Source organism: Nomascus leucogenys, chromosome 1a (genome assembly GCF_006542625.1).
Source record: "Nomascus leucogenys isolate Asia chromosome 1a, Asia_NLE_v1, whole genome shotgun sequence".
Classification (NCBI taxonomy): domain Eukaryota; kingdom Metazoa; phylum Chordata; class Mammalia; order Primates; family Hylobatidae; genus Nomascus; species Nomascus leucogenys.
Genome location: NC_044381.1, coordinates 43,027,613 through 43,052,166, shown reverse-complemented (window position 1 = coordinate 43,052,166; position 24,554 = coordinate 43,027,613). Strand labels below are relative to the sequence as shown.

At 38.8% G+C, this 24,554-nt stretch overlaps 1 protein-coding gene across 7 annotated transcripts in view; it reads right to left on the bottom strand.

The window, feature by feature from the left end:
- Positions 1-13,147: 13,147 nt before the first annotated feature.
- The window catches only part of AUH (AU RNA binding methylglutaconyl-CoA hydratase), a 144,930-nt gene continuing 133,523 nt past the window's right edge, over positions 13,148-24,554 (bottom strand). For 3 of the 7 annotated variants that reach the window (XM_030805993.1, XM_030806116.1, XM_030806306.1), the window contains 4 exons: positions 20,117-20,304; positions 16,602-16,652; positions 15,412-15,459; positions 13,148-13,756 (listed from right to left, as the gene is read on the bottom strand). In XM_030805993.1, coding sequence (XP_030661853.1) covers positions 13,679-13,756; positions 15,412-15,459; positions 16,602-16,652; positions 20,117-20,304 — 365 coding nt within the window. In that variant the 3' untranslated portion in view covers positions 13,148-13,678. Of the gene's footprint in view, positions 13,757-15,411; positions 15,460-16,601; positions 16,653-16,702; positions 16,951-20,116; positions 20,305-24,554 lie in introns of those variants that run through there. The other 4 variants (XM_030806266.1, XM_030806049.1, XR_004028593.1 and 1 more) reach the window with 4 other exon arrangements.

Here is a 24,554-nt window from a genome sequence, read left to right as displayed (position 1 = left end):
ATGCATAATGGGAGTTCCAGAGAGAAAGGGGTAGAAAAAGTATTTGGGAAGATAATGGCCAAAAAGTTCCCAAATGTGACAAAGACATGAGTCTACACAACCAAGAGCCCAACAAAACAGAGTCAACTCAAAGAGATCTGCACTGAGACATATTATGCTCAAATTGTCAAAAGACAAAGTCAAAAAGAGAATCTTGAAAGCATCAAGAGAAGTGACCCATCATGCACAAGGGATTCACAATAAAATTAAGATAGCTTTTCATCAGAAACCATGCAGGCCAAAAGGCAGTGGGATGACATACTGAAAGTGCTGAAGGAAAAAGGCTGTCAATCAAGAACCCTATGACTAACAAAATCATCCTCCAAAAATGAAAGAAAAATTGAGACATTCCAAGATAAACAAAAATTGAGAATTTGTCCCTAGTGGACCTGCCCAACAGGAAATACTAAAGGGAGTGCTTCAGATTGAAATGAAAAGATACTAGAAAGTTACTCAAATCCACAGTTTTTAAAAAAAGAGTGTTGGTAAAGGTAACTATGTATATAAGAGACAGTGTAAGTATATTTTTCATTTGTAACTTTCATTTCATTTGTAACTTCTTTTTCTCCAATTAAAAGACAACTTCATAAAGCAATAATTATAAACTGTTCTGATGAACTTAAAGTGCATAAAGATTTAATTTGTATGACAATAAAAGCACAGAGGATGGGGGAAGATAAAATGCTACACAGGAGCAAAGAATTTGTATACTGTTGAAATTAAGTTGGTATTACTTCATAATAGATTGTATAAGTCAAGATGGTAATTGTAATTTCTAAAAAAGCTATTAACAAGTCAAAAACATATAGCAAAAGAAATGACAAAGGAATTAAAATGGTAGTTGAGTACACAGGAAAATATCCATTAAGCACAAAGAAGGTAGTAATGGAGAAAGAAACAAAAAGGCATGGCATGTAGAAAACAAATAGCAAAATGCCAGATATAAACCCTACCTCATCAATAATTATATTAAATGTAAATGGTTAAACACTATAATCAAAAGGCAGAATGAGCCTTTACATTTAAAAACATGACTTGACATTATGCTGTCTACAAGAGATCACTTTAGATTCCAAGACTCAAATAGGCTGAAAGTAAAAATAGGGGAAAATATACTATGCAAAAAGTGACCAAAAGAGAGCTGAAGTGTCTATACTAATATTAGACAAAATAGACTTAAGGATAAAATGGTTAAAATGGATAAAATGGTTACTAGAGAAAAAGCATATTTTATAATGATAAAAAGGTTAACCCATCAAGAAGACATAATAATTATAATCATATATGCATCTAACAGCAAAGCCCCAAAATACATGAAGTAAATACTAATAGAATTACAGGAATAATAATAATAAACTATTATGGTTGAATAATAAACAAGTCAACAATAATATGCCTACTTCAGTATCTCACTTTAAAAAATGGATAGAACAACTAGACAAAAGATCAACAAGGAATAAAAGAATGAAACAACAAAACCAAGAAGACCTAACAGACATCTATTGAACATTCCAACAATAGCAGAATATGCATTCTTCCCAAGTGCACATGGAACCTTCTCCAGGATAGACCATATGTTATGCCATAAAACATGTCTCAATAAAATGAAAAAGACTGAAGTTTATACAAAGTATGTTTGCCAACTATAATGGAATGAAATGTGAAATCAGTAAAAAAAGGAAATTTGGAAATTCATCAGTATGTGGATTAAAGAACACAATCCTAAAAAAAGGGGAGTCAAAGAAAAAATATCACAAGAGAAATTTAAAAATACTTTGAGATGAATGAAAACAAAACCACATGTGTCAGAAGTTCAGTAAATCACTAGTTAGACTTACAGGACTCAGTCATACTCATAGCTATTATTTATTATAGCAAAAGGATACAAAGTAAAAACAGCAAAGGGAAAAAACGCAGGGTAAAGACCAGGCAGAACAGTTGCAAGCTTCAAGGGTCCTCTCCTAGTGGAGTCCCTAGATGTATTTAATTCCCCAGCAACAAATTATTAATGTAACAACACATGAAATGTTGTGAAATGTTGCCAACATCTCATTAGAGACTGAAAGCCCAGAGTTTTTGCTGGGGGCTAGCCATGTAGGCATACTCCACCTGGCAAATACCCAAATTCCATCTTCCTAAATAGAAAGCATGTGTTTGGTATAAACCATATCGTTTGTACAGTTTAGATATAACTCTTATAAGGTCTGGGAATGCTGATAAGCTCCCAAAAGCCAGCCAAGGACCAGCCCTGCAATCAATCCTTCCCAGTGATAGCCATTCAGGTCTGCTATGTTAACTCTTTTCTCCAAAAATATACCAAAGCTTACAGGATGCTGCTAAAGCAGTGCTTAGAGGGAAATGCATAGCTGCAAATGTCTATATTAAAAGGAATAAAGATCTCAAATCAATAACTTAATGTCCTATGTTAAGAAATTAGGAAAAATAAAAGCAAACTAAACCTAAAGCAATCAGAAGGAAGGATATAATGAAGTTTAGAATGGAAATAAATGAATTATGGAATAAGAAAAACCATCAAGAAAAATCAATGACATGAAAAGTTGGTTTTTTGAAAAGATCAGTAAAACTGATAAATCTAGCTAGACTGACCAAGAAACAAAAATAGAATACTGAAATATTAAAACCAGGAATGAAAAGTTGGGGGTGGGCGTGGGGGGGGATTATTATTGACTTTATAGAAATAAAAAAGATTATAAAGGAATACTACAAACAAGTATATGTGAGCAAATTAGATAACCTAGATGAAACAGAAAAATCCTTAAAAAGGCACAAACTAGTGGAAGTTCTTCAAAAAGAAATAAAAAATAAGTAGAAAGCTGTAACAAATAAAGAGACTGAGTTAGTAATCAAAGTACTTCCAACAAAGAAAAGATATGATCCACATGATTTCGCTGGTGAATTCTACCAAATTTTTTTTTTTTTTTTTTTTTTGAGACGGAGTCTCACTCTGTTGCCAGGCTGGAGTGCAGTGGTGCAATCTCAGCTCACTGCAACCTCTGCCTCCCTGGTTCAAGCGATTCTCCTGCCTCAGCCTCCCAAGTAGCTGGGACTACAGGTGCCTGCCACCACGCCCAGCTAAGTTTTGCATTTTTAGTAGAGACGGGGTTTCACCATGTTGGCCAAGATGATCTTGATCTCCTGACCTCGTGATCCGCCCGCCTCGGCCTCCCAAAGTGCTAGGATTACAGGCGTGAGCCATTGTGCCCGGCCTCTACCAATTGTTTAAATTAGAATTAGCACCAATCCTACACAAACGCTTCTAAAAATAGAGAAGGAAATGCTTCCTAAATCATTCTATGAAGTCAATATTATCCAGAGACCCAAGCCAGTGAAAGACATCACAAGGAAACTGCAGACTAATATTTTTATGAAGATAGACCCCAAAATTCTGAACCAAATGCCAGCAAGCCACATCCAGCAACATAAAAAAAGGAGTATACACCACGACCAAGAGATTTGTCCAAGAAATGCAAGTTGGTGCAGTATCTGAAAGTTAATCAGTGTGATAACAATTATCAATAGAAGACAAATCCACCACAACATGTTCATTTCAATAGATGCAGAAAAGGCATTTTTACAAAATCCAACACCCATAACACCCATTCTTGATTTAAAAAAAAAAAACACTCAACAAAGTACAAATAGAAAGGAATTTTCTCAACCTGATGAAGGGCCTCTATAAAAAACAAAAAATCCACTGTTCACATCATAAGTAATAGTCAGGAATAAGGTCAGGAATAACACAAGATGTCTGCTCTTGCCATTTCTATTCAACATTACACTGGAGGTTTTAGCCAGGGAAATAACACAAGAAAAAAATATAAAGGCGTCCAGATTGGAAAGGAAGAAGTAAAACTATCTCTTTGCAAATGACAGGATCCTATAGAAACTCCTAAGGAAACCACTAAAAGAAGATTAGAACTAATAAATCAGTTCAGAGTAAATAACTGTACTTCTGCCAGATATCAAGATATAAAAATCTATTGTAATTCTGTGAACTAGCAATGAACAATCCAAAAATAAAATCAAGAAAACAATCCCACAGGGACATGGATGAAGCTGGAAACCATCATTCTCAGTGAACTATCGCAAGGACCAAAAACCAAACACCGCATGTTCTCACTCATAGGTGGGAATTGAACAATGAGAACACATGGACACAGGAAGGGGAACATCACACACTGGGGCCTGTTGTAGGGTGGGGGGAAGGGAGAGGGATAGCATTAGGAGATATACCTAATGTTAAATGACGAGTTAATGGGTACAGCACACCAACATGGCACATGTATACATATGTAACAAACCTGCACATTGTGCACATGTACCCTAAAACTTAAAGTATAAAAACAAAAAAAGAAAAGAAAACAATCCCATTTACAGTAGCATCAAAAAGAATAAAATATTCTAGTCGGGCATGGTGGCTCATGCCTGTAATCCCAGCACTTTGGGAGGCTAAGGCGGGAGGATCACTTGAGGTCAGGAGTTCGACACCAGTCTGGCCAACATGGTGAAACCCCATTTCTACTAAAAATACAAAAATTAGCTGGATGTGGTGGCAAGTGCCTGTAGTCCCAGCTGCTTGGGAGGCTGAGGCAGGAGAATTGCTTGAACCCAGGAGGCAGAGGTTGCAGTGAACAGACATCACATCACTGCACTCCAGCCTGGGTGACAGAGTGAGACTCCATCTCAAAAAAAAAAAAAAAAAAAAGAAAAGAATAAAATATTCAGGAATAAATCTAACAAAAGAAGTTGAAGACATACAAGACATACAGAGGCAACTACAAAACAGATGAAAGAAATCAATGAACTAAATAGAAAAAACATTTTATGTTCATAGATAAGACAATATTGTTGAGGGTACATCTGTCCCCAAATTGATCTACAGATTTAACACAATGCCTTTCAAAATCCTAGATGCCTTTTTCGGGGTAGAAATCAACAAGCTAATGCTATAATTCATATGAAAATACAAGGGAAACAGAATAGCCAAAACACTCTTGAAAAAGTTGACAGACTCTCACTTTCTAACTTCAAAACTTACTACAAAGCTCTAGTAATCAAGATAGTGTGGTACTGGCATAGGACAGACAGAAGATCAATGGGGTAAAATTGAGAGTTTGGAAATAAACCCTTACATTTATAGTTAACTTTTTTTTTTTGACAAGGGTACCAAGACAATAAATGGGGCAAAACAGTCTTTTCAACAAATGGTGCTGGAATAGCTGGATATCAATGTGCAAAACAGTGAAGCTGCATACTTACCTCACACCATATATAAACAATTTATCAAAAACATAAATGTAAAAGTTAAAACTATAAAACTCTTCAATGAAAACTTTTTATCACCTTGGATCAGGCAGTGGTTTCTTAGATACGACACCAAAAGTACAAGCAATAAAGGAAACAATAAACTGGACTCCACCAGAATAAAAACTTTTATGCTTCCAAGTATACCAACAAGAACATGGAGAAACAACCTACAGAATAGAAAAGATTTGCAAATCATATATCTGTTAAGGGGCTTGTATGCAGTATACATAAAGAACATTTACAACTCAATTTTTTTTTCTGTTTTGCTCAGTTAGAAACGGGCAAAATAGATATATCTGATATATCTCTAAAGACTATACAAATGGCCAACAAGCATAAGAACATCTGTTCAACATCATTAGGGAACTGCAAATCAAAATCACAATCACAATAAGATACCAGTTCACACTCACTAGATTGGCTATAATCAAAAAGATCAATAACAAATGTTGATGAACATGTGGAAAAATTAGAACCCTATTCATTGCTGGTGGGATTAGAAAATGGTACAGGTCATTAGTTTTGTAGTTTCTCAAAAAATTAAACATAAAGTTGTCATATGATCCCGTAATTCCATTTGTAGGTATGCCCAAGAGAAATAACATATACCCACACAAATACTTGTGTACACATGTTCATAACAGCATTATTTTTAACAGCCAAAGTGGAAACAATACAAGTATTCATCAATTGATGAGTAGATAACAAAATGTGACATATACATACAATGAAATATTTTCAGTGATAAAAAGGAAAGAAGTACTGAGACACACTACACTGTGGACAAATCTTGAAAATTTTTATGCTAAATGAAAAAAACAGATACAAAAGTCTACATATTATATAATTCCATTCATATGAATGTCTCAAATAGGCAAATCCACAGAGACAGAAAGTAGATTAGTGGTTGCCAGGGGCTTAGGGGTGGAGGGAATGGGCAAGGGAGTGACTACTCATGAGTACTAGGCTTGTTGGGAGGCAATGAAAATATTCTGAATTAGCTAGTGGTCATGGTTATACAACTCTGAATATACTAAAAAACCACTGAATTGTACAATTTAAAGAGTGACTTTCATGGTATGTGAATTATACCTAGAAAAATAAAATTGCCAAGGTGTCTTTTTCTTCAACATTGATTCTAGAATTCCAAACCCGGAATCCTGATGAGAGGTTATGGAATGGAGTCCAAGAATACAACACCTCTTACAGGTGCCAGCAGTTTTGGGAATCCCTGCTCTTGGGTGGGTCTAAGGAATAGACAAGATGAGGTCCCGCTCACAGATATGGCCCCCACTCCACCTCTACTGCAGGTTAACAGAGCACAAGGGGTAGGGCTGGGCCAGGGCCGAGATTTGGTTCTTTTCTCTGGTACCATAACTCCTACGCTGCTCATGTTTACATTTGAAGACTAGTTTATACCCAGGGGAAACTCAAAACAATTTTAAATGTTAGGATGTCAAGTTTTTCAGGGCAGTCAACATATATCTTCCTATCTACACATGCAAGCATTTTTAATACACATGAAGCACATGTGGGCATACATAAGCTGCAAGTCTAGGGAAGCAAAGCAAGCACCGAGGGCTTGGAGTTTTGAGGTTACTGAGCCATTCTGAGCCTGGACTAATGAGATCACACCATAACTGAACTCAGAAGTACCACTGCCATGGATGGTCTAGGATAAACACTCTTTCTGAGTCCTCTCAGAAGAGTGGTTTAGCAATCTCGACTCACACCATGCCTTCCCACAAAGACCAGAGGAAAAGAAGGGAGGTTTTCAGTGTTATTTGCATGCCAATAGTGGTGTTAGGCAAGCATACGACAGAGCCACCCGTAGGTATTAAGAACAAATATTCCAATCACATCTTCCAATAATTAGAGTTTCCTTCCACCAAGATGAATGTGAGCTGTCATTTCCTAGCTCTTATAGCATGTGACACATTTCTTGTACTTACATTTCTAAAGAACTCAAATTACAGTCACTCTTATACAAGTTCTAGGCATCATAAAAAGCATGTTTCATGAAAGTGTTAATAGACAACTCAAAAGAAATATTACTCAATGCAGCCGAGGCTATTAGGAGCTCGAACTTCTCTCTCTTGCCAAACAGTTCTTCACTTTCTGTAAACTGCACAAAGGTTTCATTCAACACAGTTTGAAAGCTGAAAGTGAAAGTGACTCAGACTATTTTTGGAAAGGTCAAGAAAGTGCACCTGCCAATTTTCAAATTTCTCTGAAACCTTTTCCTGCAAACATCACCACTAAAGCTACATAGTCCCTGAGCTGCAACTTGATGATGTGGTGATTTTACTATTTCTCTCAGGAGGTTCAGGTGCACACTGTGCTGTGGGTTCATGGGAGACTTTGTTCAGACAGCATTTTACACGTCAGTCTGTTTAAATGCTTTAAGGGACCAAAATATCTAAAAGTACCTTGGCAGCAAGATGGGGGAATGAACTGAAGCCTAGGAAGGAAGCCTGGCCTACCCTTGGCCTGACCACAGCCCACCGCAGGGCTAGAGTCCTTCAGTATCTCCTGAGGTGGGGAGCAGGTGGGCCGCTCCATGAAAACCAACCAGATGATGGGAAAATGGGCAGCTTTGCTCAGGGCAATCTTCCTACCCTGGTCCCAAAAATTGGTACTATAAACATGGCACTCAAACGTGAGAATGATTTCTTAAAATGTTAGAGGAACTAAAACTCCTTCAACTGTAGATTACCTCAGGGGCCAATATAGTTAACCAGACACACCTTAGGCAGATACCTGTTTTCTCTGTCTCTCAAGGCCCAACTCACTAACAACCAGTATTTGTAAGGAGACCCATCTTTCTCATCTGCTACATCCGTGCCAGTGTTAGAGGCCTGCACCGATCTGCGCCAGTGCTGAGGCCTGCAGTCTGCTTTCACTTCACAAAAACCGTCTAAGTTGGAAGAACTGTCCTCTGGTGCCTCTTAACTTCCCACAGCAATGGCCTTGCCCATGCCTGCCCACTTTCTGCTCTAACACTCCAGAGGCAGGGGGCAGCTTTTGGACCTAGGAGGGTGTAAGTAGCTTCCCCGCATAGATTTTAGTCCACATCTCTTGTCTCTGGACAAGTGCAGAGCAATGAGCAGAAGTGGGGAGGTGGGGAGGAGCCCTGCATGGCTTCCCCTTGCCCTGGAAGCCTCTGAAGACCTGTTTCATATTGCAGTTCTACTGGAGGCAGCTACCATGTTTCCCTAGACTTCTCTTTCCTAAGTGAAGAGCCCAGGTTCTTGTACATGCCCCCAAACCAGCCGTGGCTGTGAGACCCACCTTCTCATCTTCTGAAATATGAAACAAATAAAACACAACCACCACATAAAGCACTTTTATACAGATCACATCCAATGTGACCGGATCTTCAAAACCATCCTGAACAACTACTGCATTCTTTTACAAATGAAGAAATGGGCTCAGGGACATGAGGCACTTTGTCCATGGTCTCATCGCTGACTTCGGTGGATCTGGAACTTGGCCAAAGAGCTCCCGTGTGCTTTAGAGAAAACTACAGAGTCAACCTATGACCACCTGAAATTGCAATGCTGAGTACTGAATACAACACTCCAGATGAGTCTGACCAGGGCCAAATAGAGCAACACACCTGTCACCCTTCCTGAAAGTTGTCTGGGACACTCATGACCCACAAGGAGCACATCTTGCCCCCTTTTTGTTTTATATTTTATTTTAGAGACGGAGTCTTGCTCTGTCACCCAGGCTGGAGTGCTGCGGTGCAATCTCGGCTCACTGCAAGCTCCCCCTCCTGGGTTCACGCCATTCTCCTGCCTCAGCCTCTCGAGTAGCTGGGACTACAGGCGCCCACCACCACGCCTGGCTAATTTTTGTATTTTTAGTAGAGGCGGGGTTTCACCGTGTTAGCCAGGATGGTCTCGATCTCCTGACCTCGTGAACTGCCCGCCTCAGCCTCCCAAAGTGCTGGGATTACAGGCCATCTTGCCCCCTTTTTGGCAAGCATTGCTATCAAACCATGAGTCTTCACACTTATACTCCAGTAGCTGGTTTTAGGGCGAACTGAGTTGTGAGGACATACACCAATCACTACTAGCATCTTGACAGATCCAGGCATCATTCACATCTACCAAGACTGGCTCCATGCCCTTGATGGTATAGCCGTTAAACATTGGAATCCAGAACACAGAATACCCAGCATGAATCTTGCTGCCTCAGTTTCTTAAACTATAAATCAGCAAACCCGTTTCATAAGATTTTGCTATTAGGTGTGAAAACGCACAGTGGCTGATAGAGGAGGCGCTGAGTGGGCATTAGCTCTAATTGTTACATTACTTGCCTGTGTCATCAGATCAGCTGATAAGGACACTTTTGGTATCTTTCCAAGTAATGAGAAAATTGTGACCAAATCAGGGCAAAGGACACTACTCTCTCTAGGTTGACAAACACACACGGATCAGCAGCCTTCTGTTATGTTGTTTGGCTGTTTTCAAGCTCAACAGTGACAAAAGGGCCAGTAGCCCCGGGTATAATTCCTGACTCCAGCATGTACCTGCCGTGGGGCTGTGGGTAAGTGATCACTCTATGGTTTATGTATCTCTTCCTCCGTGCCACAGAATAACCAAAGTGCCTATCATTTCGGGGATGTAGTGTCTGTAAAGCACCTGGTAGGTATGAATGGTTTCATAAATGTTACCCAGTATTACCATAATACCCAGCTCTTATTCGCTCATCGTATTTAGAGGGTATTTTCAGTGATCTTGTCAAAATGTTTCCTTAAATCAAAACACCACACACTACTGTTTCTGTATTAGGCCTTTAAAAAGGAACTTACATGTTGGTTACTAGGAGCTCACTTTGGGACTCCTGAGGGAACTGCCAGCTCCAGGAGGAGGGGCCATCTCATGTCTTGCCACACAGGCGCATCTCCAGGGCTGCTCCTGAGCCACACGGGTGCATGTCTTGGTGTGTCCTTGACATCCTTTATTTTCCCCACCAGGTCCCCAGATCTCTCATGCTGCCCTGAGAATTATTTTGGAAAACAAATAGTGTACACTAAGTTGCTTATTAGGTGCTAACCCTCTAAGGGGTAGCTGAATTTTTGGAGGTCCCAAAGAAGACTGTGAAAATCCAAAGGCAAGCATTTGAAACAGTGATTTTTTGGAGCCTGAGACACAAATACAATTGAACAGAGGATTCGACCACCTTCCGCCTCCCAAAATACCCCAAATCACAATCTGTATCCTGCTTCCTCTACACAGAAAAGTACCTCGTGTTACCAGAATATTAGCAACTAACTTTAAAATGTTTTATTTTTTGTGAAACATGTAAACAGTTATTAATAGACTATGAGAAAATAACTTCTATTGCTATTCTGATAAAATTCAATACATACTGATGTAAGTATTAGTTAATATTTTACTAGATCAGTAGACAAATAATGGCATGATTAACTATTTCTGAATGTGTGTGCCAGGATCTTTGGAGCCCAAATAAGAACAAATGTAGGGCATATCACCAGAGGTAGAAGTTCAGGTCAAGTGAGGAAAAGAGCCGATGGCCGGCCAGCAACACACCCATGTGCAGGTACACACTTTTTCTAAGTGCTGATCCATGAATCAACACTCCACTGCTTTGGCCTATTCACAAAGCACTTAGAAAAGTGCTATCAGAAAAGTAACACTTTGTGACAAGCCAATTTTTGATTGCTAGAAAAACAACAAAAAAGATGATTGACAGGAAAACCAGATCCATCATTATTAAGAACGAAGCAAACGTGAAATGATCCTTTACATTACAGAAATCAGTCTCAGAAAATCTGACTCTTATTTTGGCCATTACTACAACTTTTCTCTTGCCTCAGAACCTTAGAAACTTGGAGACCTCTTCTTTCCTTTCCTTTCATAGACAAGTTAGAAATTAACTAGCACTAAATCACTTCAAAACCAGTAGGCCTCATGCTCTGAGATAACGGGAAACTTTTTATTTTGCTTTCATCCTCTGAATTCTATCTGTGCTTGATCACTCATCCTCCTTTTTTGAGAGCCTTCTCTAACCTAGTCTGAACACATGGATACGTCTACTGCATTTCCAGCTGTATGCACCAACAGGCGGTGTGCTGGAGAAAGAGGAGCAGCCCAGGCAGGGGACCCTCCCTAGGTAGCACGGCCCTATCCAGAGCCCCGTGAGCTTGACTTGGGGGAGGATCAGGACTGCTTAGCAGCAAGACCTATACTGAAAGGAAAATCAAGAGAAAGGCAAACATTTATTCAGAGAATTGGACAGGCACTTTTCTCTGCCATAATACGTGAAGTCTGCAATACCTTAAGTCACTACAGGACTTTGCTTTTAGATACATTCCAGTGACTTCATCAGAACTTGTTAGGAAATTAAATGGTGCTCGATCAGTGACAGTAGACTAGACTATGAATCCAAGAGAAACGACTCATACAGCACACTCTTAATATTTTTTCCTAACAACATAATTATTTCCTGCTCAGTTCAAGAGAAAGTGGTATTTAGCATGTCATGGATAGGACAAACTGGCCCTGCAACATTTAAAGGGCTATGAAAACCACCAGCAGCATTTTAGGTGCAGATTATCATGCACAAAACGAACAGCTCAGCAAGTTTATCAGTAAACAAGTATGCATGCCACCCGATATGACCACCACAGAGCGAGCCAAATGTGAATTTTAGTAAGCCCTCTTTATAGTATGATCAGCTGAGCAATCATCATAAATCCACAGAGCCTCAGCACCTAATGTGATAAAGAAAACAGCGCTCACCTTAGTGTCCAAACATTAGTGAAGACACCGCCTACCTTGGTCAGGACAGACATCAGCAGACGGCCAGTCCACATTTGCCTCTTGTAACAATTTTAGAATTGAGGCTGACTTCAAATTCCCAAGTTAAAAAATGTAAGTTTCAGAATTTAAAAAATGAAGCCCACATGCCTTCAAATAGCAATGAAGTCGCCACGATGACGATGTAAATCCACAGTAAAATGGGAGTTTATCTGATATACGGAAATGTGAAAGGAGGACACCTTACGGACACAGCTGGGCTGTACCACAGTGAAGCTTGCTGCACGGGCACTCCCGGGGACGTCGTCTCCAGCATGACCGCACTCAGACTTGGCACAAACTAGGAAGGCAGGGTGGTTTGGTAAAATGAATGTAAAGTAGAGCTATTTCAAATTATTTAAGGGCATCAGAATGTTCTCCTTCCTTTTTCCACAGCGAATTCTCCAGTTCCCGATGTCCCACACAACTCCTGCGTGTGCCTACTCCCCAGGTGTGGCTACTCAGGTATGCAACCTGGAGGCTCTCCGTTTACAGCTTCCTACACCTGGGTAGGAAGGCAGGTGTTTGTTAGGACAAAGGGTTGTTAAGTTCACCTCTTTCCTTTCAAGAAAGTGGATGCAAACAGCTGAGGGTAAGGAAGCAGAGAACGGTCTCCACTTTAATCCATGACCCCAAGCCATTTCCATGCTCCAATCCTGGCTGCCCCATTTTCTTTCCTCCTTTGTGTGCAAACATCTCCTTTCCTAGGCCAGGCAGCCGCCACACCCCTTGCTGGGAGGAGGTCCTGGAAGTCCCACTGCACCAGGTCTCCTGTCCGCTTCGGTTCTTTGGCTTCTGTCTTTGGATTAATTCTTCACCTTCAATACTGTATTACAGGACTATGTAAAGAGGTTGCCTGATAGAAGCAGCAATGAAAGGATTGTTTCTTCTAAAGTCCAGCATGCAATGATTTAGTCAATTCAAAAAGAATGGGGTAAGAGAAAGATTCTCATGTTTTCTTTTCACTAATTTTATTTATATTAGGTAGTTTTCACTCAGAATATCAATTCATTTTTCAGGTTTAGATATATGTATATGTATCTGTTCGTATGCATTAATCACTTAGAAACTTTATTTGGTATAACTTCACATTTTTGGTATATAGAAATTTTATTTTCTGAATGCAGCACAGTAGACATACAATCAATATTATTCCCTAGAATGTGCAATATATAAATTATTCACATTAAAAAATTAAGAACAGAAAGCCTCATATGCAGTAAATATTTAAAAATGTATATCTCACTTTGATTCTGTTTCTGACTATACACTACTAGCTTTATAAATCTGAATGAATATGACATTTACACATTTGAATGAAGTACACGGATGGGTCCATTCCGGATGCTTATTACACTATATGAATAATCTGCTCTTCACTTTGGTCATTAAGATCCCATGTGCTGAGGCATATAGTGGATCCGAAAGACACTTCCAGAAGTACATTTATTACATTGGCGTCTTAAGAATTTCTGTTCCTTTTATTCTCCTTTATAGCGAGGGGGCCTTTTCTCTTTAAAAGCAAGAAGGCCTTCAAGTCTGTCTTTTGTTGGAATGGTCTAAGAAAAACAAAATATTAAATATGTCAAAAATGTTAAAACAACTGTAAAAGTTTATCAAGCACTATCTAAGAAAACTACTTAGAACCACATTCCAAAATTTTGAAATCTATCAGTCACTTGAACAATTCTCCTAATTATGTAACCAAACTCGTCCTTCTTACTTCAAGTGGTCCTCTACCCCATTTTGCTCTTCTTTTTCTAGTTTCCTAGTGAGGTGGAAGGTTATTATTGATTTAGATATTTCCTCTTTTCTAATATATACATCCAATGCTATTTCTATCTAAGCACTGCTTTTAATATATCCCACAAACTTTGAGAAGTTGTATTTTCATTTTAATTCAAAATACTTTATAATTTTATATATATAATATATATATATTCCTCAAGACATCTTTGACATATAACATTATTTAGAAGGATGTTGTTTAATCACCCAATATTTTGGGCTTTCCAGCAGTCTTTCTTTTATTGATTTCTAGTTTAATTCCATTGTGGTCTGAAGACCTTGTATAATTTCTGGTGTTTACATTTAGTAAGTTGTAATTTATGGCCAAATGTGCTTTTAAAATTTTTCTTTGGGCTCTGAGGCTATTTCTAAGATGTTTGTAATTCACTTTCCTCATGGCACGTACTCATCAATGACAGGTGATGATTTATACATACAAGCTGGACACAGAGTCACACTCTAGATACTGCTCCTTTAAACGAGTGCTCATGCAGTTTCCAACTCTCAGGAAAGGTAGAACAAAACTTTTTTGCTATTTCAGATGCCCTAAAATAAAGTTCTATCTTTCAGAGAAAGACAAAAAAGGGAAAACATTTTTTTTCCTCTCCAGGAAGACCTACTAATTTGTATGCAGTCATCCCTCAGTATCTGCAGGGGATTGGTTATAGGACCTCCTGCAGATGCCAAAATCTGCAGATGCTCAAGTTCCTTATATATTAATAAAATGGCATATCATATTACCTATGCACATCCTCTTGTATACTTTAAATCATCTCTAGATTATTTATAATACCTAATATAATGTAAATGGCATGTACACAGTTCTTATACTATACTGTTCAGGGAATAATAAGGAATAAAGTCAGTACATGTTCAGTACAGATGCAACCAACTGTTTTTTTTCCTGAATATTTTCAATTTACACTTGGTTGAATCCACAAATGCAAAACTTACAGATGAAAAGGGCCGATTCTGTAAAAAATAAAACTATAATTTCATTAGTGAACTTTCAGTGGTCAGGAGAGAAGGCGCAGAGGTTCAGGAAAAGCCAAGGAGTCTCACCCCAGGTTGCATGGCAGGCACACGCTCATTACCACTCTCCTCTACCTCTCTACACTGCAGTGGGAGGCCAGGGCCATACCCGCAAAAGAAAGCATAAGCCTAGAGAGACAGCTCCTGCACACCCAGGACTGACTCAGTTACTCTAAGAGTTTTCTAGATTATATAGACAAGAGACATTCCTGTGGAACAGAATCAGTCATAAGAGCTGGTAACAAATAGCAGAAACAACTAATTTCAACCCATTTGTATGATTTTGGAATGGGCACAAGGGTAATCTTGCTCAGTGAAATTCATTTGAATTATACAGAAGGTAAATATAATTTGTAAGGGTCATCCTCATTGAATTTGTGATTGTATTACATACCTGAGCATAACAAGCTTCTTCTATGGCTAACCCTGTTACTAAATCGACCTGAGAATAAAAACATAATCCATTTCAGCAGAAATAACTTTGCAAAATGTGGTATATTCAATAGAAATTCAAATTGAATAACCTATCCCCAAAGCACCCAATCCTTTGATATAGTACAGCAGATCAGAATGTGACCAACATGAGACAAAGAACCAGGCTTCCTGGGTTCGTCCTGACTCCATCACTTGGGAGCTGAGTTACCTTAGGGAAGTTATTTAACCTCTCTGTGCTTCAAAGAGGCATGTCTGAACAAGAGGGGCTAATTATAATGCTCACCAAATGGGAGTATTGTGAGGATTAAATGAGTTAATCTAGGTGAGGCCTTTATATCGCAACACACACACACGATGCTTAGTATATAGTAAGGGCTATATAAGGTATTTGCTATTAGTATTGTTACCATTATGTAAATATTTAAATAAACCAATCAGATACTTTTGCAAATTTATGAAACTGTATTTACTGCTAATAAAGTCAATCTCTTTTTACTGCGATACAGCCCAGGAAGATACAGAGGTTCCTTAGTCTACAAGAAGGAAGCACTTTTCTTCAAGATACCCATAATTTAACCAAAATCTAACAACTGCCATGAAAAGTCCAATAAATGGGTATGTGAACCACCCTATCCTCCCTGGCCTGGGGCCTTCACTCTTTTGGAGTCATCTCCCTGGGGTACCCCCAGGACACACGATGGATTCACCTTGTACCTGCATTGCGTGTGCCTCCCTGCAGAAGGCACACTGAGAAGCTAAAGGTGGAGAGAGCTAGGAGTTCTCCTTGGAATGTTTTGTATAATATAATACTGATGCTAAAAATACACAGAATGCCCTGTTCTTTTGGTTTTCTATGAACTACTAGCCAATAAATCTGTTAATTTGATGGCAAAAATCATGAGCATGTCATAAGCTTCACGGCACTGGTAAAATTACTGAATTCTGTGCTTGTGATACTGAATTAGCAATAACCCTAAGAATGAAATAAATGACGTACCTGCAAGGAACTTCAGTAGCTTTCAGTAACAGCAGCATTTAAACAACCATATTTTAGAACTTTAAAAAAAATGTAGAAGTCTAAACATGGTTCATTTAAATTAAATCTCCACTCTCGATTCCCAAAACAAACTCAAGCATTAAGGAACCTACCTCCATCCCTTGATTAATTGCTAATTTTGCCACTCTCATTGCAACAGGTCCCTAAAATTCAAATTAAAGAAACAGACTTTAATTATTATTTATACAAATTATGTCATATATCTCAATAAAATTCAGAATTCCCACCAGTGGATCCATGGCACAGCCAGCAATGGCTGTCAGATACTAGATGGAAAATTTTCTGAGCCTTGCAAGGCTGTAATTAAAGAGCAACTGCAACAACTGCATCAGCACATTATTTAGATTCCACATGTTTTGTTATGCTGCAAACTCCAGATCCTTAAAGGTGAGCAGGTAGTGCATGTCCAGCTGTGAGCTTGCTGTTCTTCAGCAACACTTCCTAGAAGTTAAGTAGAGGAAGGAAAAGGAGGTAAAGTCTTTGCCTCAGTACCATACCAATTAGGGCTTTTGAAAGAAGCTTGGGCTGGGGATGAGGCTGTTGCTATTGATTAAGGTAGGGTTCTGATATCATCGCTTTCAGACACTGGCTCTCTATCTTTCCTCCATTCGCCTTGACAACTAACAGCAATGATGGTGGATTAATCAACAGTGTCCTCTAAGCAGTGCTCCCACAGCACACATAAATTTGAAGTCTACGTAAGTCTTTCAGGATGTAGAAGAGTCACAAGGAATGAACTGGATATCTGCTGTGAGAAGGAGAATGTCAGCTGTGTCTTGCAGAAGCCAAACTCTTACCAAGCAGAAAAACCAGAATCCCTCAGATGGAATTTCGTTATTCGATCACATTTTAAAGTCCTAAAATACCATTTGTGGGTGATAAATGTGAATTCAATGCTATATTTTGAACTGAATGCTCTTTTGAATTAAAACACAAGGTAGGCTCTAAACAACAGGCACAGCAAAGGACTCTTGGATGGTGACATGGATGAATGCATGAAAAGACATGTTTTCCTATCAAGGAGTTTCTATTATTAAATTTGACCTATCTAAATTTTCTTCCAAATCATGTTTACAAATCTTTTTCAAAGGCCACAATTTCCAATGCTATAGTTGTTAGACAAATATCTTATTGATAATTCTTCCCACTGTGATTTGTATGTGTCATAGACACCACCATCATTTTTTTCATGATAATCAATCCATTTTATTAAATGGTGTGCTCCTCTAATTTTTCCATTTTCATCGTCAACTGACCAAGAAAAGGTGCTTGTCAAACTCCTAGATGCACACAAATCCCCATCCTCGTTAAAATGTAGATGTGGACTCAGTGGGTCTGAAATGGGCCTGAGATTCTGCACGTCTAACAAGCTGCCAGGAGATGCCCAGGCTGCTGGTCCACAGACCACACTTTGGGAAGTAAAGTTTAGAAAGCCATGAGAAAAACAGGAAAATTCAAAATGCTATTAGAGATAGTGCTTGATTTAATTTGTTTCCCCCTTAAAACATTTCCAGTGCCTTTTCTTCTTTACAAGCCTTTTTTTCTCAGATAAATGGAAGTAATATATAATACAGATATCACCTAGAAATACTGATTTTACAGAAGCTTTCAGTTATCTGGAGGACTAATCATTTGGCAACAAAGTAACAAACATAAAAATAAAGGTGATTCCACTCAAACTTCATTTGGTGACTTGTGCATGTAATTTTGCAGTCACATATTTTCTGAAGTAACTCAACATCTTCTTATACATTTGTTTGACTTGGAGGAAAATTAATTTTAACAATCAACATTCTGAAGGAGTGTCCTTCCAATGAAAGGTAACAAAGGCACACACACAGGGGCTGTGATGATGGCTGGGTAACCACACAATGGGATGCGGCTCGACACACTGGCAGTGGAAGGAGGGAGCAGAGCAGAGGACAGTGCTCACGTTCTCAGGCGGGGCGGTGTGTGGACGGTGGTGGCATTTGCTGCATGGTGGCCACAGAAGCATCATGGGAGAGAGCAAGTCAGGCCCTAAGGGGCTAATAAGCTGCCTATAGGGAGCTCTGAAGCAGAGAGCTGAACATCCATGTCAGGAGGCCAGGAGCGGGCTCTGCAGATCATCAGAATTGGAATTGTATCATAACCTTTCTTAAACACACTCCTGTATTTGAACTGAGGTATGTTTTGATCATAAAGTTTTAAGCCAGGGTAGGTTATAACACCAATAGTCAGTCAAATTATACTCTCCTGATACTCGCACCTTTAATTTGTCTTTAGGTAGAGATTTATCTCATATTTGGGGAGAATAAATAAGTTTGTAGTGAGAATCTATCTTTTTAAGGCAAAAATCTTTTTTTATTTGCTCTGTTTCCATCAATCCAACAAATACTTACTGAGCATCTACTGAATGTATGGCTCTGCATTACCTTATGTGGGGAATAAATTATATAACGGTCCTTCCCTAAAAGAGCTAATAGCTCCTAAGTTAATTAAGAAGGACCAGAAGCGTCAATGCCAGGCAGTGTGGTTTTAAAAACTGATTGAGCAGGTGCATACCAGCAGAGTGGGGCCTGGTTTGTCAGCAAAGGCTCCTGTGCTGAGCTGAGTGCCAAGAACACTTTCTGAAACTGGATGCAAGACTCTGAACAAATGTGAGGATTCGTGCATTTTTAAAAAGAATCAAATGCATGAATTTGGAATCTCATGGTATTCCCAAAAAGATCCACAGCCCACAAAAAGGTTATGAATCCTGTTTAAGTTAAGCAACCCTGAGTTAGAGAGAAAAATTATTTTGACTCCAGAAATGGTTAGGGGATTATAAAACTTCAAACTCCACTAGGAATAAAGAAAGATCACTACTGCTTACACAGCAAAAGAAGACTCTTTCTCTCAATTTAAAGCCCTTTAATCTTGTGATTTCAGACCGAAGGCATATTTGAAAAATATATCTGAATGGGTGACAAGAAGAATTGCTTAAAACAGGACTGTCAGTGCACGGCCACTGATATCACTCCTGAGTCAGCCATACACATCGTGTTCTAGATTTGAAAGTGTACTTGTGAGGAAGCACAATGGAGTCAAAACAATGCCTACACCACCATAGGCAAACACACAGGAAGACAAACAACTGCTGCTTTTCAAGCAGGCTTTTCACTTTTCAAGTGAAGCCACTGCAAGGAAAGTCCACTCTGGCACAACAGACTATGGTCCCTTACTAGAAAACAGCATATTTCAATGTATTTTGACTTGGGGTGGCCCAGTGTGACAGCCAGCCCTATCACTCTTTCTTTCCATGGCTACGGCTTCCATTAGAACGCTCAGCTGGTGAGCAAATTAAAACACCTTGCTAGGAAGTTGTGCACATGTGACAAGCGTTGTCAAGGGATATTTTATCAAAGTGTGGCTACAATAAGACCCTTGGAGCATCTTCAAAGCCTCATCAGAATTCCACAGGATCATAGTGTTTATCTCATGTAACTGCTCTAGTTTTACAGAGCCCACGCATCCCTTTACTTGGAAGCAAGCCAGGGACTTCTTCCATAGGCAAGATGACTGCTGTTTTAGTCAAAGTGTTATAATGTTTCCTAAAATGAGAAAAAATAAACTCTAATGAGAATACCTGAGGTAAAAACTCTCTCGCCAGGTCCAAGGCCTTTCTGTAGGCAGCGTCTCCCTCCTGGTTCTGTTCCAGAACGTGGCTGATTAAGCCCACTGCTTTGGCTTCTTGGCCATCGAGGACTCGCGCAGAGAATATGAGCTCCTTGGCCAGGGACATTCCAATGGCGCGTGGCAATCGCTGTGTCCCCCCTGAGGGGTGAAGGAGAGAGAAAAGGCAATTATTTGACACCTGTCAGTTTTAACACTTCAGTGTTTCATATCTTCATTTACAAAAATAAACCAGGGCCAGAAGTTTATATGTTAAAATTAGTAGCTGGAAAACTACTTCAGAACAGAATCTAATTTCTTAATTTCCATATAAAACTAATAACACCAAAAAAGGACTTGAGAATCTTACATCCTTATTAAGTGATTTTGGCACTGAGTATCACCTGCAACCTCTCTGGTATACCCTGAGTCAAATCCACAGTCATCACCACATCAGTAACCATCAGGTGCACAGCAGTGGACAGGCAGTACCAGCCAGTAAGTCCACTGACTAGAAAGGCAGAGTTCCACCAAGCTTGGCATTCTTCTTTCAGCTTAAATAAATCTTAACACATTGTGAGACATTCAACTCCTATACTTTTAAAGAATCCTTTATGGCGAATACATTGTAAACAAATTTTAATCTAGAAATAAAACCAGACAATGACTCATGAAAACAGGCTTTGTCCTGGTGGTATTTTCTCAGTGCAAGTCCTGGTCATCTCTGTTAGCTCTTCTCTCGGAGACACTCTCTCACACAAACACACCCCTTTTCCAGCTGGTGAGGAAAATCCAGTATGTGGAGTCAGAAGTCATGCATTTGGTTTTGACGTTGCCACTTACTACTTTAGGGACTTTGGGAGTTGATTAACTCTTCAACTCCAAGGGAACACAGTGGGTATATTAGCATGATGTAGGGTAAACGTAGGTCAGAATAGTTCTACAGCAAAAGATGCCCATTTTGTTGAAGATGGCCTAACTCACTAGATCCATCTATGTATTCACTTCAGTATCTTCCAGTGATGAGGACGGGATCTCATTAAATACAAAGTTGGGCAAAAGCAGGTAACACAGGTCTAGCCTCAATGTCTACCAAGAAGAAATGAAAACAGCTTCAACATCAGCGTTCACCTAAATCTCACCCTATCAATGGCTGTGCCAGGAGGCAGAGGAGCAGCGGACTGCCCCCTTGCAGAGCAGGAAAAGCAAACTGACGCCCACCATCTACACAAGCTCACTGGGTTTTACTTGGCCTACAAAATTTGAAACTTTTCTTTCTGCATTAGTTAGCAACATTTAAAACTAGAAGAATGACTTTATCTAAAAAACCAATTTCCCTCCAGTACTTTTCCTTTAAAGGAAAGCAAAATCATTTTTTGTTCACATCTCTATGAAAAGCGGAAAAAAATTAAAGACCACAAGAAGGCACATGTTTTACAAAGTATGCCTCAGTTGGAAGAACAGAGCTTAAGATGCCATTATTAAGCAAACCATATTAAGAACCATAATTAATACTTAGAACACAGGTATATTTAGAAAAAGAAACCCTGAATGAATTGTAAAAGGACTAGTATTTTCAATACAGACTGTTTTCAAACAAATACAATAATGCTACTGCAAAATGCAGTTTTACATGTTTAAGCTGCCCAAGCAGTTAGAGATGGTGAATTTATACAAGTGTTTACTCGATACGGCAGAAAATATGTGTCTGAAGACAATGAATTATTGACAAATTTAAATTTAACTTTCAACAATGATGTTGCTCAGTGTAGTAAAGATAGGTCTGAGAACTTATGGGATAAGCTGCATGGAAAAGAAAAGCTGTTTATGGTGCTTCCAATGGCAGCCGATTAGAACACAGATATAAATATAACTCAGATAACTATATTTACTCATGGAGCTGATGAGAATTTTGATGAGACTGAAGAACTTAACGAATATATATTATTCATGATAAGCATATTAGGAAATGGTTCTTTCTCATGTTCTATGAAAAGTTTAATGTAGACTGGTCAAAATTAACAAATGTGACCCACATTGTTAATGTCGCACTTTTTATTCAACAGAAACAACATTTTCCAAGTCCCAGAAGCTCAAACTCGTTCATCATATCGTTCCACTTATAGTATGATCCTGAGGTATGAGGATTTTTGCAGAAACTTAACAAAGTAACGGTCATGTAGGTGGTAACTAACACTATGAAAAAGACCCAGTCCCTTAAGCTGAGGGGCAGACAGCTGGATGCTTTGTTTCTTAAGCTGGATGCATAACACAACAGATGGCTGGCGGGCCTGCGGTGGAGGCTAGAGGTATGGTGCAGAAGAGAGCTAACTTTCTGACCCATTGAAAACAATGCATCACAGGAACCAGGGGAAAACCCTTGGCATGGCTCACCCACTAACACTGCATCCAGGACTTGATCTTTTTGGATGACATCACAAGCCATCTACTTTATTGCCTCATATAAATGGAATCATTCAGTATTTGTCTTTCTGTGATTCACCTGTTTCACTTAGCATAATGTCCTCAAGATTCACCTCTGTTGTAGCATGTGTCAGAAATCCATTCCTTTTTAAGGCTGAATAACATTCCATTGTACGTATATACCACATTTTGCTTACCCATTCACCCCTGGAAGGATACCTGGGTTGCTCCACCTTTTGGCTATTGTCAATAATGCTGCTATGAACATGGATATACAAATATCTCTTCAAGACCCTGCTTTCAATATACACAGACTGGGACTGCTGGATCATACAGTAATTCCAGTTTAATTTTTTGAGAAATCACCATAATGTTTTCCATAGTCACCAAACCATTTTACATTCCTACCAACAGAGAAGAATAATTCCAATTTCTCTACACCCTCACCAACATTTACTATTTTTTTTTTATAGTAGCCATCCTAATGGGTGTGCAGTAGCATTTTGAAACCTGCCCAATAATCCCATAGACAGTTCTTTTTGGATAAACACAGAAATTGACCCTTCTGCTGTTAAAGCTTGAAACTTGCATCTGTTTTGAGTTTCTTCCCTAGAAAAGGACCTTCAGGCCTTTCAAAAAAATTATCAAAGAACCAAAACTCAGCTGATCACCACACCAGATGACTCCTTGCCCCTCCCTAGTTCTTGTTTTCTTACACATTGTTACATTTCTTCCCTGCTATATAAACCCCTAGTTTTAGTGGGTTAGAGAGATGAATTTGAGGCTGAGCTCCCATCTCAGCAGCAGCAGCCGATTAAAGCCTTCTTCCTTGGCAATACTTGTCATTGACAGTGATGGGCTTTCTGTGCGGTGAACAGGAGGACCTAGACAAAACCCCTGGTGTTTTGGTAACAGTTTCTTTGTGAGTAGTGATGCTGAATGCCTAAGTTTTCATGTGCTTATTGGCCATCCATATATTGTCTTTGGAGAAATGTCTATTTAAACTTCTTTGCCTATTTTTAATTTGTGTCTTGAGTTGTTTCATTTGTTGAGTTAGAGGAGTTCTTTATATATTCTGGATATTAATCCTTTATCAGATATAGACTTGCAAATATTTTCTCCCATCCCATGGGTTGCCTTTTCACTCTTTTGATAGTGCCTGATGCATAAAAGTCTTTTAATTTTGGTCCAATTTACCTCTTTTTTCTCTTGTTACCTGTGTTACTGGTGTCATATCCAAGAAATTATTGCCAAATCCAATGTTATAAAGCTTTTTCTTTATACTTTCTTCTAAGAGTTGTATACTTTTAGTTCTTACGCTATGGTCTTTGATCAGTTTTGTGTTAATTTTTGCATAGGGTATAAAAAGTATTCCCAACACTACTTCTTGAAAGGGACATTCTTTTTTTTTTTTTTTTTTTTTTTTACTTTTTTTTTATTATTATACTTTAGGTTTTAGGGTACATGTGCACAATGTGCAGGTTTGTTACATATGTATCCATGTGCCATGTTGATTTCCTGCACCCATTAACTCGTCATTTAGCATTAGGTATATCTCCTAATGCTGTCTGAAAGGGACATTCTTAAATGATTACACAAATACATGATTTCATTCACTCATTCCCACTGAAATTTTAACTTTTAGAACATTGTTTGGCAAGAAATTATCCCAGTTTGCAGAAATCTAAGACTGATGGCCTGAATTATATATATTTTTACATGTGTGGAATGGAAAGTAATCTGTCCCCTCCACCCCTCAGGCATACAAAATTCATGATTTCAAGCTTTATAAAAATGATATAATCTGTTCAGTTTGCCTTTCTCAATTACTAACGATACTATGAGCAAAGAACTTTACAAATGGAAGTTATGATGCAATATTGGACAACTAAACATGATTGATATGAAATCTAAGATTTTTACAAGTATCTCTGGAATAGTTACCCCAAATGGCAAACTTTTTATGCCAACATTCTTTTCCAGCTTGA